General features: G+C 40.2%; 1 protein-coding gene and 1 non-coding gene across 18 annotated transcripts in view; both read left to right on the top strand.

Annotated features, from left to right (window-relative positions):
* Nucleotides 1-13,981, top strand: part of PUM1 (pumilio RNA binding family member 1) — a 117,144-nt gene extending 103,163 nt beyond the window's left edge. For all 17 annotated transcript variants that reach the window (XM_072974908.1, XM_072974911.1, XM_072974913.1 and 14 more), the window contains 4 exons: nt 2,301-2,426; nt 3,771-3,892; nt 9,115-9,307; nt 12,127-13,981. In XM_072974908.1, coding sequence (XP_072831009.1) covers nt 2,301-2,426; nt 3,771-3,892; nt 9,115-9,307; nt 12,127-12,258 — 573 coding nt within the window. In that variant the 3' untranslated portion in view covers nt 12,259-13,981. The remainder of the gene's footprint in view (nt 1-2,300; nt 2,427-3,770; nt 3,893-9,114; nt 9,308-12,126) is intronic.
* Nucleotides 10,162-10,246, top strand: LOC116283002 (small nucleolar RNA SNORD103/SNORD85). The gene has a single exon (XR_004192548.1). It is a non-coding gene; the product is annotated as a small nucleolar RNA SNORD103/SNORD85 (small nucleolar RNA).
* Nucleotides 13,982-14,321: the final 340 nt, after the last annotated feature.

The raw sequence follows: 14,321 nt of genomic DNA on the forward strand, positions 1-14,321 counted from the left end.
CCCAAGTCTTCCCTTAACTGTAACTAATATAGATATCTGCTCTTGTTGGCATGAGTCAGTGCCATCAGAGTTAGGATTAAATTTCATATTTGAAGAATGAGTTTTTTCCTGTGGTTAAGTACTGCTTTATCTTGATATTTAAAAATTTTTAATCATGTTTTAAAATTCAAGTCATTTGCAGTACTAATCTTACAGGCCATGTGTGATTATTTCTTGAAAATAACAAGGTGCTTCTTAATTTTAGGGGATGGGATCCTGATCCAGTGATCAGGATCGTTTGAACTCCTAAGTGGCCACACAACCAAGGAGAGCGTCTAATTTCTCCTATTATGTATCATAAGAGCTGGTCTGCTTTTAGCACTGGCTTCCAGGCACAGTTGATATTTTCTCATACCATAATTTTTCCAGATTGTCCCCTAAATTGGCTATTATTAATTTCCTTTGTCAAAAAACAACCTTCTCCTAGTCTCCTTACGGTAGGTGGGACAAAAGAGTAAAATACATCTCCTTCTTGGGTGTGTGAAATTTTTTTTTTAAAGAAAAGGGGGGAAATATGAAATACCAAGTAGATTTTGAGGTGTAATTGTGTTTACTAGATCAAAATGGGATTTTAGAGTTGTTTAGGCCTTGGGGTTTGCTCAATTATGGCAGTTAAGTGGATTACAAACATTAACCTGTGGGTAATTGGGATTTTCTGAGTTAATGAAAAAGAGTAGATATGTGTTCTTTAAAATTAAGATATTACATTTATCAACATATACAATAAAGAAAGTAAAAGGATTAAGCCATTGAATGGGAGAGTTTTCAAAACAGAAACTGCCAGTGAATTGATAACCAGAATATAAGAGAATATAAAAATAAAAGGAACAATAGAGATCAATGCAAAAATGGACCAGAGTCATGAATAGACAGGAGAAAAACGAATTGCCAGTAGACATATGAAAAAATAATTCATTAGTAATCAGGAAAACACAAAATAAGACCACAAATGATAGGCTATTTTCTGCCCATGGGTTGCTCTGTATTGGTAGGGATGTGGATCTGATATTCTCCTGGTGGGAATGGATGTTCATTCACCGATTTTGGAAAATAATTTAGTATCTTTCAAAGTTCAACATTTGTATTTCTTGTGACCTAGCACTCCTGTCCAAGGAACATACCTGGTGAAATGCTTGCTCATGTACACCATGAGATGTACTTAGGCATGTTTAAAGCAGCATTATTCTCCTAAAAAGAAAAGACTTAAGTAATCCACATGTCCATCAGGAGACGATTAGACCCTGCCCCCCCCCCCGCCCCCCCCCGCCAAAGCAAACAAAAACCAAACAAATTTCTCAACACTATACAGATACCCAGAGTAAATGACAGAAGACCACGGCATTCTGAGTAAATATTTGAAACATAGTGTTGAGTGAAATAAGTTAAGTTGTTCCACACTGTGAGTGTTCAGCATTTTTATAAAGCTAAAATTGAGCAGAACCATGCAGTATATTAAGTATACAGTTGTACACATGAAGCTACGTGTATAAAGCACTTGGTGCCGTGACTGACACTTGGTAAACGTCTAATAAGTGTCAGCTACTGTTACTGTTCTTATTATTGTCATCATTCTTGATAACAGATTTGAGGTACAGGTTTCTCCAGGTTATCACCTGGGAAGGGCAGAATGGAGACTGAGGGTCTGGAGCTGAAGCCTGTGTGCCTGTCTTGCTCCAGACTCAACAAAAGAGGATGCTTTTCTTGTTTATTCCTGGAAAACACCCCAACTCAGTTTAGAATGTTGCAGTGTGGTTATGTGAAAGCATTCAGGTTTTGATCTCACTCCTTTTTCTGGTTTTAAACTCGTCCTTTGACGCTGTGGGCTCTTAGCAAGTGTGTTTTTCATGACCTTGACTAATCCTCTGGTTCCTTTGTAAGCTTTTTGGGAAAGTCTCTTTTGGGTCTGAATTTATGTACATCTGTGAATTCCTAGAACGCGTTTAAGAAATGGGTTTATACACACACGTATACCTACATACCTTATTATTTGTAGAGAGACTCAAGTGCCATATTTGTAATTTGGGCTTTGGAGTCACACTAGGAAACAAAATCCTGACTCTGTCTTTTACTGTCTGTATGACCATAAACACATTATGTAAACTTCTAGGAGCGTAAATTTTCTCATCTATGTACTGAGAATAGCCACGAGTCTCTCTCAAGGTCATTGTGAAGACTAATGGGATTATGTATATAAATAATACTGAAGCATGGAAAGTGGCAACCATCATTTTTGGCTTTCTTGTTGTGTTGGTCTGTTCTAGGTGTTTGCTTTATCCACACATCCTTATGGCTGCCGAGTGATTCAGAGGATCCTGGAGCATTGTCTCCCTGACCAGACACTCCCTATATTAGAGGAGCTTCACCAGCACACAGAGCAACTTGTACAGGTAGTGGAGTTGCCAGTAAAGTAACTGCAAACAGCTGTGGGCTTGTATGTTTTCTCAGCACAGGTACTTGTTTCGAAAGAGGGTAATGTGTTAAAAATGCCCATTAAAGTGCTCTGGGCAAGTTTTCATTTATGCCTGGTTCATGTTTTATGAATATGGGTAATGAATAGACCCTGAACTTGTAGTCAAGAGGTCTGCCTCTAATTTGTCAAGAGATCTGTCAGGAACTGTCAGAAGCCAGAGCTCTGCCATGAATTAAGCTGGCTGTGGCCGTTTAGGCCATTTGGTCTGTGTTTCAGTTTCATCATTGCAAATAAACTAAGTGAATTATTTGATTTCTTCTTTCTAGTTTTCATACTTTGCTTCTACTAAAATTTTCTCCTATATCATACTATTTGAATACTTTCTACATATAGTATGTTGTCCTGGAACAATTTTTTAGTGTTTATTGCTTGTTTTGGTGGGAGATACGAGTTTATAAATGTATTAAATATTCATTGTAGCAAAAATGGAAAGTACAGAAAGTAACAAGAAAACGAAAGAAATTATCCTACTACCCAAAAGCAAACACATTTGGCATAGGCGCTTTGAAAAAAGAAAGGGATTATTTGTACAGTCTCAATTTTTTACCTGTTACGAATAAATATTTTTGCTTCCAGAATTCTTTACTCACATGTATTTATTCTCTCAAAGCATTTCTCACTTTACTAGCTTGTATTTTTTGGGGGGCAGAGGTAATTAAGTTTGTTTTAATGGAGGTCCTGGGCATTGAACCCAGGACCTTGTGCGTGCTAAGCATGTGCTCTACCACACCACTTGAGCTATAAACACTCCATCCCCCCTACACCCCAACTCCCCCAGCATTTTTCTTTACATGAATCTCTACCATATGCTTGTGATGTTATTTAATTAGGTGTTGTCTTTGTTGAACGTAGTGTTTCTGGTTTTTCTTTGTTAAAGACAAGTGCAGAAATTCATTTGTACATTTCTGTTAGAAAACTAGCTCTTTATTCCCATCTACTTTCTTTTCTTCTTCCTTTTTTTTTTTTTTTAAATGAGAGGAGGCCTAGTTTTTGTGTGTAGTACTTTAGAAGGATCTAAGTAGGACCTTTGGCCATAAATATAGAAACATACCACTGTTTAGTAATAATGTGTTCTTGTTTTGTAATGATGGGTTAAGTTGTCACTATGTATCCATTTTTAAAATTCTTAACTGTTCATTAGTATCGGGTAAGCCATCATGGTGCTACAGGAAAATAGGTGTTCATTAGATGTAAGGATTTAGGTAACATAGAACTTGTTTATACATAAATTTTAAAATTTCTATTGTTATTTCTCAAACAGGATCAGTATGGAAATTATGTAATCCAACATGTATTGGAGCATGGTCGTCCTGAGGATAAGAGTAAAATTGTAGCAGAAATCCGAGGCAATGTTCTTGTATTGAGTCAGCACAAATTTGCAAGGTATGTGCTTTGAATTTTAGGAACGGTTTTCCAGAAGAGAGGATTAAATAGTATTTCAGGTCTAGACAAAGAATGGATTTTCAACTCACTCTCTCTCTTTTTTTTAATGTTTATTTTCCTCAAAGTATACATAGCTTAAAAAATCAAAGAGTTCTACAAAGTATAAAACATAAGAAGTCCCTTATTGAGCTCCTGGTTCCTCCAGAGTCAGCCGCTTTGAAATCTGAAGAGTATGTTTCTAAAGCATGTATGTTTTATGCTTTGGTAAACTGTGGGTATTTCATTAACTTACTTGTTTGGAATTGTGAAATGCTCTTTACTTAGTTTCCTTTTTGGTGCCTGAATTAAAAGGCGGTGTACCATATCTGTGTATAGATTCTAGTATTCTTTAACTCTCTCTTCCAGTCTTCATGTCATACCACCAGCTCAAGAATAAAATAGTACATACAGTACAGGAGGAGCCAAGATGGCGGAGTAGAGAGGCTCACAGCTTGCTCTCCCACAAATACATGGAAAATTACATATACAAACCCACTGAATCGCACAGAACATCTACTGAACTCTGGCAGAGTGTATCTCTCTTCAAAATACAGGAGAGTTCTCACAAAATCCGATAAACAAGAAGTTCATACTGTATAGCACAGGGAACTATATTCAATATCTCGTAGTACTTATGGTGAAAAAGAATATGGAAACAAGTATATGTATGTTCATGTATGACTGAAGCATTATGCTGTACACCAGAAATTGACACAACATTGTAAACTGACTATACTTCAATAAAAATGTATACCAAAAAAAAAAAAACAATTAGAAGGCGAAAGAGAAAAAAAAGAATAAAATGTACTATTATTCCCAGGTTGTGAAAGATGTTCTAGGTAGCTTATAAGTACCAGAGAAGGGAGAAATTGATGGCCCTCCAGTAGGTTAGTGATGTGGTCTTCTGAATAGAGTATAGTATATCTTTTTGTAGACATAATGTAGTATTTTGTATTTTTGGAATACTTTTTTGGTTTTAGAATAAATTGCAAGGCAGATGTGACTCATACATCCTTGATGTTTTTAAATTGTTGACTTTTAATTTGTGAAATCTTACTACAGCATGGAAAATAGAGAACAATAAAAACACCCATAGATCCAATGTCTCAAAAGCCTAACCATATCAGGGTCATCTCTTAGACTTTGTATTGCTCTTTTGGACATTTGCCAGGACCAGGGAAGTAGGGATCAGAATCTCTTAGGTCTCTTTTTTCGGTCACTGTCCTGTTTACTTTCTTGTTCGGTGTATTTAATATCTCACCTTTGGATATAGCATAAGTATTAATATTACAATCGACTTGTAGTTGTAATGACTGAGTAGCTACTGTGGGCTCAACCCTCTCACAGGTAACGCCTGTAAACTGTGGACAGAATGCCAAAAAACTACCTGAAGGCTCTAGACAGTGACCAAGAGCAGGGAAATACTAGAGAGGAGGGTAAGGGAAGTTACTGGTACTTGGAAGAAAATAATTGCACTGGGGAAATTTCCCTTTTTTTTTTTTTTTTTTTTTTTGAGATATAATTGGCATGTAGGTTTGAGGAGTACAGTGTATTTGATACATTTATATGTTACAGTATGATTCTGCAGTAGCATTAGTTGGCACTGTTATTGTGTCACCTAATTATCATAATGAGAACCATTAAGATATAGTCTCTTGGCAACTTTGAAATTTATAATGCAGTAGTGTTGACTGTAATCAAGAATGAAAGTTTTAACCTGTAGGCATTTTCCAGTCTGCTTCCACGCTAGGCTTTTAAATTGGAATAGAAAATCTCCAGTGTTCCCAGAAGTCATACTTTGGGGCATCCGTGAAAATGGGAGTGACAAAATGACAAGGGAAAAATCCTGGAAAGGAAGAGAACTAGGGAGGAGGAGGCCCAAATTTATACTTTCCAAATATCCGGTTGACTCCTGAACTACATTTGCATAGGACAAACTCACCAACTAAGGCAAAAATAATTTTGCTGAGATTTCAGTTGCTGCTTGCTGCATGGGAGAAGTTTGCAATTAGTTCAGCCAAGTTAACTGCACTAACAAAACAGGGAGTAGGGGAGAAATACTCTTCGGAGGATTATAACAGGATTCAGTTTCTATAGTTTATCATTTGCCATGTCTAGATTATAGGAAAATGTGACCTATAGTCAAGAAAAAAGAAAAAACAGACCAATAACCCCAGTGAATAATTCCAGACCACCCAGGTTTTAGAGTTAGCAGAGGATTGATTATAAAGCACTTCACAAAGTTATTATATTTTAAAGCATTAGTATTTAAAGTATTTAAAATACTGTATTTTAAAGTATTTTAATTATATTCAAGTATGTAAAGGAAATTACACTCATTGAATGAAAAGAAATGTTAGCAAATTAGAGACTATTATAAAAACAGTAACATGGAAAGTCTAGAATAGAAAAATACAATGTGAAATAAATTTCATTGTATAGCTTTTTATTGAGGTATAATCAATTACAGTGCATCAGTTTCTGGTGTACAGCACAGTGTCCCAGTCTTGTATATACATACATATATTCATTTTCATATTTTTTCCATTAAAGTTTTACTGCAAGATATTGAGCATAGTTCCCTGTGCTATACAAAAGAAACTTCAAAAAAATCTTTTTATATATAGTAGCTAACATGTGTAAATATCAAACTCCCAAATTTATCCCCTCCCACCCCCTTTCCCCAGTAACCATAAGATTGTTTACTAAGTCTGAGTGTCTGTTTCTGTTTTGTAGGTGAGTTCTTAGTGTCTTTTTTTTTTTTTTTTTTAAGATTCCACATATGAGTGATACATGGTATTTTTCTTTCTCTTTCTGGCTTACTTCACTTAGAATGACGATCTGTAGGTCTATCATGTTGCTGCAAATGGCATTACTTTATTCAATGTATGGCTTTAATAGCAGATTAGAGATAACTAGAAGAAAGAGCCAATAAATTTGAAAATACAACAGAAACAAACCAATGAAACAGAGTAGTTGAGTTTTTTCCTGACATTTTTGATGATGACCCAGAATACAAAGTTTTTCATCAACTTTGAATGCACAGGCACGTGCACACACGTGTCTGAAGCTGTACTGCCCATGGTTAATTCTGATACTTAACTATTCTGTTTCATTAAAAAAAAAAAAGCTAGTCTCAAATCACAGGGTTGATTTCATTACCTACAAATGAGTTGGGAACTGCAGCTTCAGAAACACTAGAGTGAACTTAAACACTGGAACAGTATTGACTGTGCATTAAGGTGGAAGGAAGCCTTTGGCCAAGTGGGATTCCAAGAGGGTAGCTGATCTGTCTGCTTACTTTCTTGGAAGACAGATCAGTGCTGAGGATTCAGGCCTCCACCCGGAAGAATGAATGTCCTGTTCCCAACCCAGTTTGGTAAAAAGTCCTACTCTAATCGTGAGGACTTTGTAGGGGATGCAGGCCCGGGGTGGATGAAGGTTCAACCCAGCCAAGCAGTTCTGAAGCGAATTCTTTGGCTGAACATTTGGAGATCATGGCTGGCTTTATGCTCTCTGAACCAGCTCAGTAATATCTTAACTCCCTTTTCTGCTAAGAAAGAAGCCAGTAGTGGCTGCTAGGAGATTGACTTCCATGGTGCCACACCTTCAGCTCATGCTAGAATTGCATATTACTGTGGAAAGAAGGGTGGGGGAGGAATGAATACAAGGAATATCAGAGTGGAGAGGCTATTGTCTTAATTAGACTTCGTAGATTATCTCTCAGATTTCATTTACACTGTATATCTTAAGAAAGATTAAAGAAATGTCTGGTAGGATGGTAGTTCTTCTTAAACATTTTAGCTTGAGAATTTTCTTTTCTAATGAACATGGCATAATAAGTGCTCAGAATGTTAAACCATATAACATGGAGGGGGTTGTTTCAGAGTTCCATGGATCCAGTTTCTTCCTTATAGTTTAAAAACCTGTGGGGTAGGAAATTGTTCTGCTGATGGTTATTTGTAATGACTCTTCAACTATTCAAGGGGCTGGCCTTTGAAAGAAGGAGCAAGACACTGTTCCTGTTTTCCGGTGCTCTTGGAGTAGGCATACATGGCCTTTTTTTAGCCTCTGAAGCCAAACTTAAGACAAATGGGTGAAATTTCAGGCAAGCATGTTTTGCTTCAGTATATAAAGAACGTTTAACAGAGCCATTCACTCATATGGTAGGTTGCCCTAGTGTCACTTCCAAATGGCCATCTTTCAGGATTGTCAGAAAAGAGCTTTCTGCATTAGCTAGGTATGGAAGTTCCTTTTCTGCTTGAGTGTTCTGTGATCCAGAGCAGCTCAGACTCTTTGCAGAGCCTTCAACTGCCCACCCACCAAATGTTCTCTCTTCCAGGTATTGGCTCCAGGAATAACAAATACAAGTAAATAAGTATTGTTCATATTCTTTGACATCACACAGCTTCCTCATAACCACAGAGCCACAGGTGCACAGTCGTGCTGACTTAAAAATAAAAAATCAAACATTAATGAGTAATCTATCACTCCTGGATAGTGACTGGCCATTGGCATGGCCTTGTATAATTTTAATCAGCTTCTACAATCCCTCTGGATTGTAGAAGAACTCTGACTTGATGTAACCATATTTCTTTCTTTCCTTTTCCAAGATGATATATTTGTGAAATGTTCAGAAATGTGGACATACCTGAGGATTCTTCTTACTCTTAAATTCTTTAAAAGTTAGCATGATACAGTTGAATGAGGGCTTAGGTTCTTACTTGTGTGTTTCTTCACTCAGTAAGTCTGTAGAGCCTCTCTTAAGTGCCAAGCTCTGTGCTTGACACTAGGGATCTGAATCTAAGGGATACTTGTTTCCATCCCCCTTAAGCTCACAGAGGTGCGGCAGAAATTAATAGATTTTTATCAGTGTTGAAATTATGCTCTTTAACCAGTCCAGCTACTAACCAGTCTTGTGAACCTTCACTTAGCAGGGCTTGTTACCTTGACCTGTCAGAAGGTTGGGTCTGGTGTTAAGACCTGGTCTCAGCCGTGGTTCACATTGGAAATCACAGCTGGCAAAGGTGGGGTCTCACAGAGTCAAACAGTTAATGAATTAATCATCGAAAAATATTAAGATTTCTTTTGCTGCTGATCCTGAGGTCAGGGCATAAGCCAGACGGGCACAGCCTAACAGGGTTCCTTTCATAAGAGCTGTCCCTGGATTCATCTCACTACAGCAACGTTGTGGAGAAGTGCGTCACTCACGCCTCCCGTACGGAGCGCGCTGTGCTCATCGATGAGGTGTGCACCATGAACGACGGTCCCCACAGTGCCTTATACACCATGATGAAGGACCAGTACGCCAACTACGTGGTCCAGAAGATGATCGACGTGGCGGAGCCGGCCCAGCGGAAGATCGTCATGCATAAGGTAGGCCATTTTGTGCAGGTCTCAACCAGAGAGAAAGCGTGCAGGACCGTGGGTTCTCATTTCTGTGATGCAGAGGAGGGTGAGCAGCGTGCTGCTTTCTGCGGAGCTTGTTGCTGGGCCGTGCCTCGTGCTGTGCTCCTTTCCCCTTTTATCTGGAATGGCCATTATCCCTCTGATCGCCACCCCTCCTCTACCAGGGACTCACTGGTCTGAAAGTGTTAAACTCAGTCTTTGTGAGGGAGCCCCTGCTTCAGGCCACACTTCTATGCCTCAGCTCCTAGGAGACCAGTTTCTCAGTCTACCAAATCAACCTGCTTGCCTTATTTCCTGTTTTCCTTCCTCCCTCTTATCATTCATCCCCCCACCATTTCCTGAATGAGTGCCTGCCCAGGGCAGCACCTGGCCTGGCACGTTGACCTGGTGCCACTCTGTGCCAGACATCGGCACAGATAACCGAGACCAGCGCCGCCCACAGAGCTTGGCATGGGGAAGAGGGAAGCAGTGGTGAGCACATGGGAGCACGTGCCCGAGTCCTTGAGAGGAGGCTTTGCAGGAGGAGAAGTCCAGGCTAGGAGTTAGACAGGAAAAAAGGACAGAAATCTGAACTGTTGGGTGCTGTGAGTGGGAGCTGACACAGAAAGAAGAGGCCCAAGGCCTCAGAAGAGTCACGGAGCCAGTCCGGCCAGCTCCACCTGGATCACAGGGCCCGGGAAGGCAGACAAGCCCAGAGGCAGGTCTGCTGCAGGTGTGTTTGTGCTGGGCAGTGCTGTGAGTCTCGGGGTGCTTCTGATCTGAACCCTCAGCCTTTGGGCTCTGAACTCACTCAGCCCTTCTCATGGAGGGGATGGCCATGGTCTGGCAATGATGAGCTACTTGCCCTCACTGAGAACAGAGTTCGGTAATGAGAATCTTTGTTATGGACTCAGGTTCTGAGCCAGACGAGGCACCTACCTCCTCCAGTTCAAAACAAAACACAACAGAGCACCTCACTGGTGTAGCGATGGCAGTTGAAGGCTGGGGAGTCCAAAGTCCTTATGGTGTGGGACTCAGATGGACGTGTTAAGACGCTGGTGAAGGCGGGAGGAATGTTGGAGACACACAGCTGGCTTGGAGTTAACTCATCCAACGAATACTTACACAGCTTTATAGCAAGCCGTCCCTTCAGCAGGGCACTGTATTGGTGAACACGGCAGTTGTACCAAACACTGATGCTGGGGATATGTTGGGGAGGGCCGTGTGAGAATGTAGATGGATGCCTCTTCCAATGTGGGAGCACAGAGAAGGCTCCCCAGGAGAGTGACATTTAAATAAAGCCCTGAACCTTTCCAGGTGGAGAAAACCTGGTGTGCATTTGGAAGGAGGAGACAAGACATTGTATTTGAAGAAGTAAAGCAAGTCCAGTAGGTCAGGACTGTGGTGCCAAAATCACATTTACGTTTCAAATAATGGTCCTGGCTGATGAGTAACTTGGAGGAGGGGAGGCAGCAGGAGATGAGGCAGTGAGGTGACGGGGGGGCTGTTAAAATAGTTAAGCCAAGAGATCAGGGGTGGTTTTGGAATTGAAGAGAAGCGGACAGAATGGGGCTTAGCAGCTGGCTTGATGGAGGGAGTTGAGAGGAGAAAGAGTCCCAAGAATCCAAAAAACTAAGAGTTTTCAGCTCTTTCACCACTAGGCAGTAGCCAAGTTAGGAGGAGGAGGAAACACTGAGAGTGGAGCAGGTTGATTACTTTTCATCTCCCTTTAAATCAAGTAGAAAACAGAGTTCAACAGTGCTGTACGCACACGTACATGGATGGGTTTTTAGATTTTGGTCCGGGAGAGGACAAGTGTAAAGGTTAAGTGGCAGGACTCACCAGTCTGCCGGTCCTGGGTATAGAGAAGTGAATGAATTGAATTTCACTTAGTTTCTAAAAGGAGAGCCACCAAAAGCAAGGGAATCTGGAGTCTCGAGTTCTAATGACAAAAAACATCAGCCATGACGTAGTCCTGACTACACCCCAGGTGAAAGTGTGGCATCGGCACATCCTCCCTACTGATGTCCTGAGGGAGGTTATGCAGACAGTTGTCAGTGCAGTGTGGGAGGTTCGAGGAAGGTGTGGGTCTGCCCAGGGTGGGGAGGACCGAAGAGATGCTCCTTGGGCTGAGCCGAGCCTGGCTGGAGGGGGTGAAGGGTGAGACCGGCGCAGTGGGAGAGCCGTGAGGGGAGAAAAGTCGTTTCTGGAGGAGCCAGACAGTGGGGCTCAAATACCGGTGCTGTTGACACCTTGTTAGCCACTTGAATTTGGAAGAGTGATTTAACCACTGTGCCTTCTTTTTTTCATCAGTGAAATGGGAATAATCACACTTCTCTTGTGAAGCTTCAGTGCCAGTACCTGGTTCATGTTAGTGTTTTGTCTTTGTTAGTAGCTTTCTGTGATTTTCTATGAACTAGAGAGTGGGGTCATGTGGTGAGCTCAGGATTCATGGTGCCCAGAAAGAAACGCCCACTGCTCAAGTGAGCTGAGGGGCTCCAAGTGTCCCTCAGGGAGGCACAGTGCAGGCTGTGGTGGACATTGTGGTTGTCACTCAGGTTGCACTTTCTCCACATGCTGTTCTGGAAGTAGTCAGTGTCTGTCTGACCTCCAGAGCCCTCATTTCCTGCATCAGCACTCGGGGTGGGAGCTGCTCTCCTCATCTGGGTCACTGCAGCTCTAGAATTCAGGTGCTCTGGCTGAGCCAGTGAAAGGTGTTGTGTGGGGCCTGTGAGCTGGCAGGTGCGATGCGGTGTCTGGGAGGTTACCCGGGAGCTAGAGTAACACAGAGTGCACTTTCTCCTCAGATCCGGCCCCACATCGCGACTCTTCGCAAGTACACGTACGGCAAGCACATTCTGGCCAAGTTGGAGAAATACTACATGAAGAATGGCGTTGACTTAGGGCCCATCTGTGGCCCCCCTAACGGTATTATCTGAGGCAGTGTCACCCCTGTCCCCTCATTCCCACTGACCTCACTGGCCCACTGGTGAATCCAACCAGCAACCAGAAATGTTGTAGTGCAGAATCTGAAATGGGTAAATGGTTGCTCCAGGATTACCCTCTCCTCCAAAAAAGGAATCAAATCCACAAGTGGAAAAGCCTTTGTAAATTTGTTTAATTTTATTACGCATAACATGTACTAATTATTTTTTTTAATTGACTAATTGCCCTGTTGTTTTACTGGTGTATAGGATACTTGTACATAGGTGACCAATGTACATGGGAGGCCACATATTTTGTTCAATGTTGTATCTATATTCCACATGTGGAAACTTTCAGGGTGGTTGGTTTAACAAAAAAAATTAAAAAAAAAAGAAAAAAGGTTTTTAACTCATTTGCCTTGTCGGCAAGTTTTGCAAGTAGCTCTTCCCCACTCCTCATTTTAGTAAAAAACAAAAACAAACAAAAAAAAAACCTGGGAAATTTGAATTTTAGTTAAATGACCCCAAACTGGCATTTAACAATGTTTATAAAAAATATATATATATATAAAATACATATATATATAATGAAAATCATTTCAGAGTTGCTAAAGCTTCAGTTTATGACATTAAGTTTATGAAACTTCTAAAAATTGCCTTTTTTGGAGACTATTATGCTGAAGAAGGTAGTGTAGTCTGTTTTGTGAGGAGGAGATGTGAGCACCCAGAACGTCTTTCGAGGCCGAGTGGGTGTAATTGTTTACTGCCTACTGGAGTTTTTTCCTGTAAACATTGGAAGGCAAAATCTGATTATTTAGCATGAGAAAAAAAAATCCAACTCTGCTTTTGGTCTTGCTTCTATAAATATATAGTGTATACTTGGTGTAGACTTTGCATATATACAAATTTGTAGTATTTTCTTGTTTTGATGTCTAATCTGTATCTATAATGTACCCTAGTAGTCGAACATACTTTTGATTGTACAATTGTACATTTGTATACCTGTAATGTAAATGTGGAAAAGTTTGAATCAACATAAACACGTTTTTTGGTAAGAAAAGAAAATTAGCCAGCCCTGTGCATTCAGTGTATATTCACACCTTTTATGGTCGTAGCATATAGTGTTGTATATTGTAAATTGTAATTTCAACCAGAAGTAAATTTTTTTTCTTTTAAAGGAATAAATGTTCTTTATACAGCCTAGTTAACTTTTAAAAAGAAAATATAGCTTGGTTTTATTTGTCACCTAGTCATATAGTAGCGAGATCCTTTCTAAATGTTATTCAAGATGATTCAGTTCACACTAGTGGTTTTTTTAATCCTAAAAAAGTAATGTTTTGCTTATTTTGTGACAGTCAAAAGGACGTGCAAAGTTCAGCCCCGCCCTAGCTTTCCTTACAATCAGAGACCCTCTCACCTTGTAAAGTGTGAATTGCCCTTCCTTTTTGTACAGAAGATGAACTGTATTTTGCATTTTGTCTACTTGTAAGTGAATGTAACATACTGTCAATTTTCCTTGTTTGAATATAGAATTGTAACACTACACGGTGTACATTTCCAGAGCCTTGTGTATATTTCCAATGAACTTTTTTGCAAGCACACTTGTAACCATATGTGTATAATTAACAAACCTGTGTATGCTTATGCCTGGGCAACTATTTTTTGTAACTCTTGTGTAGATTGTCTCTAAACAATGTGTGATCTTTATTTTGAAAAAATACAGAACTTTGGAATCTGAGTTTGTGCTTTATGATGATTATTTTTTTCAATATAGTGCCCCAGGACAGACAGCCCTCTCCTTTCTGCTTGTTTTGTTTTTGTTTGTGAGGGGGGTGGAAGCGGGAGAGAATTGGAATAAGGCTGGGGTATCGAGCTGATGGCTTTTGAGCTCAATTTGACCCAAAGATGTTGGGTTTAGCCTGCCCAGTACTTTCAGATCAAGACATTCCACATTAATCTAGGTGTCCAACTTCTATTGAAAAATCAGAATATTTGCCTTCCTGGGCCCAGAATCTGCAGACCTATCATGGGAAGGGTCCTCAGAAAGCCCCGCTCCTTGCCCTGTTCTCTGCTGGTGC

The sequence above is a fragment of the Vicugna pacos genome, chromosome 13 (assembly GCF_048564905.1).
Source record: "Vicugna pacos chromosome 13, VicPac4, whole genome shotgun sequence".
In the NCBI taxonomy this organism is placed as follows: domain Eukaryota; kingdom Metazoa; phylum Chordata; class Mammalia; order Artiodactyla; family Camelidae; genus Vicugna; species Vicugna pacos.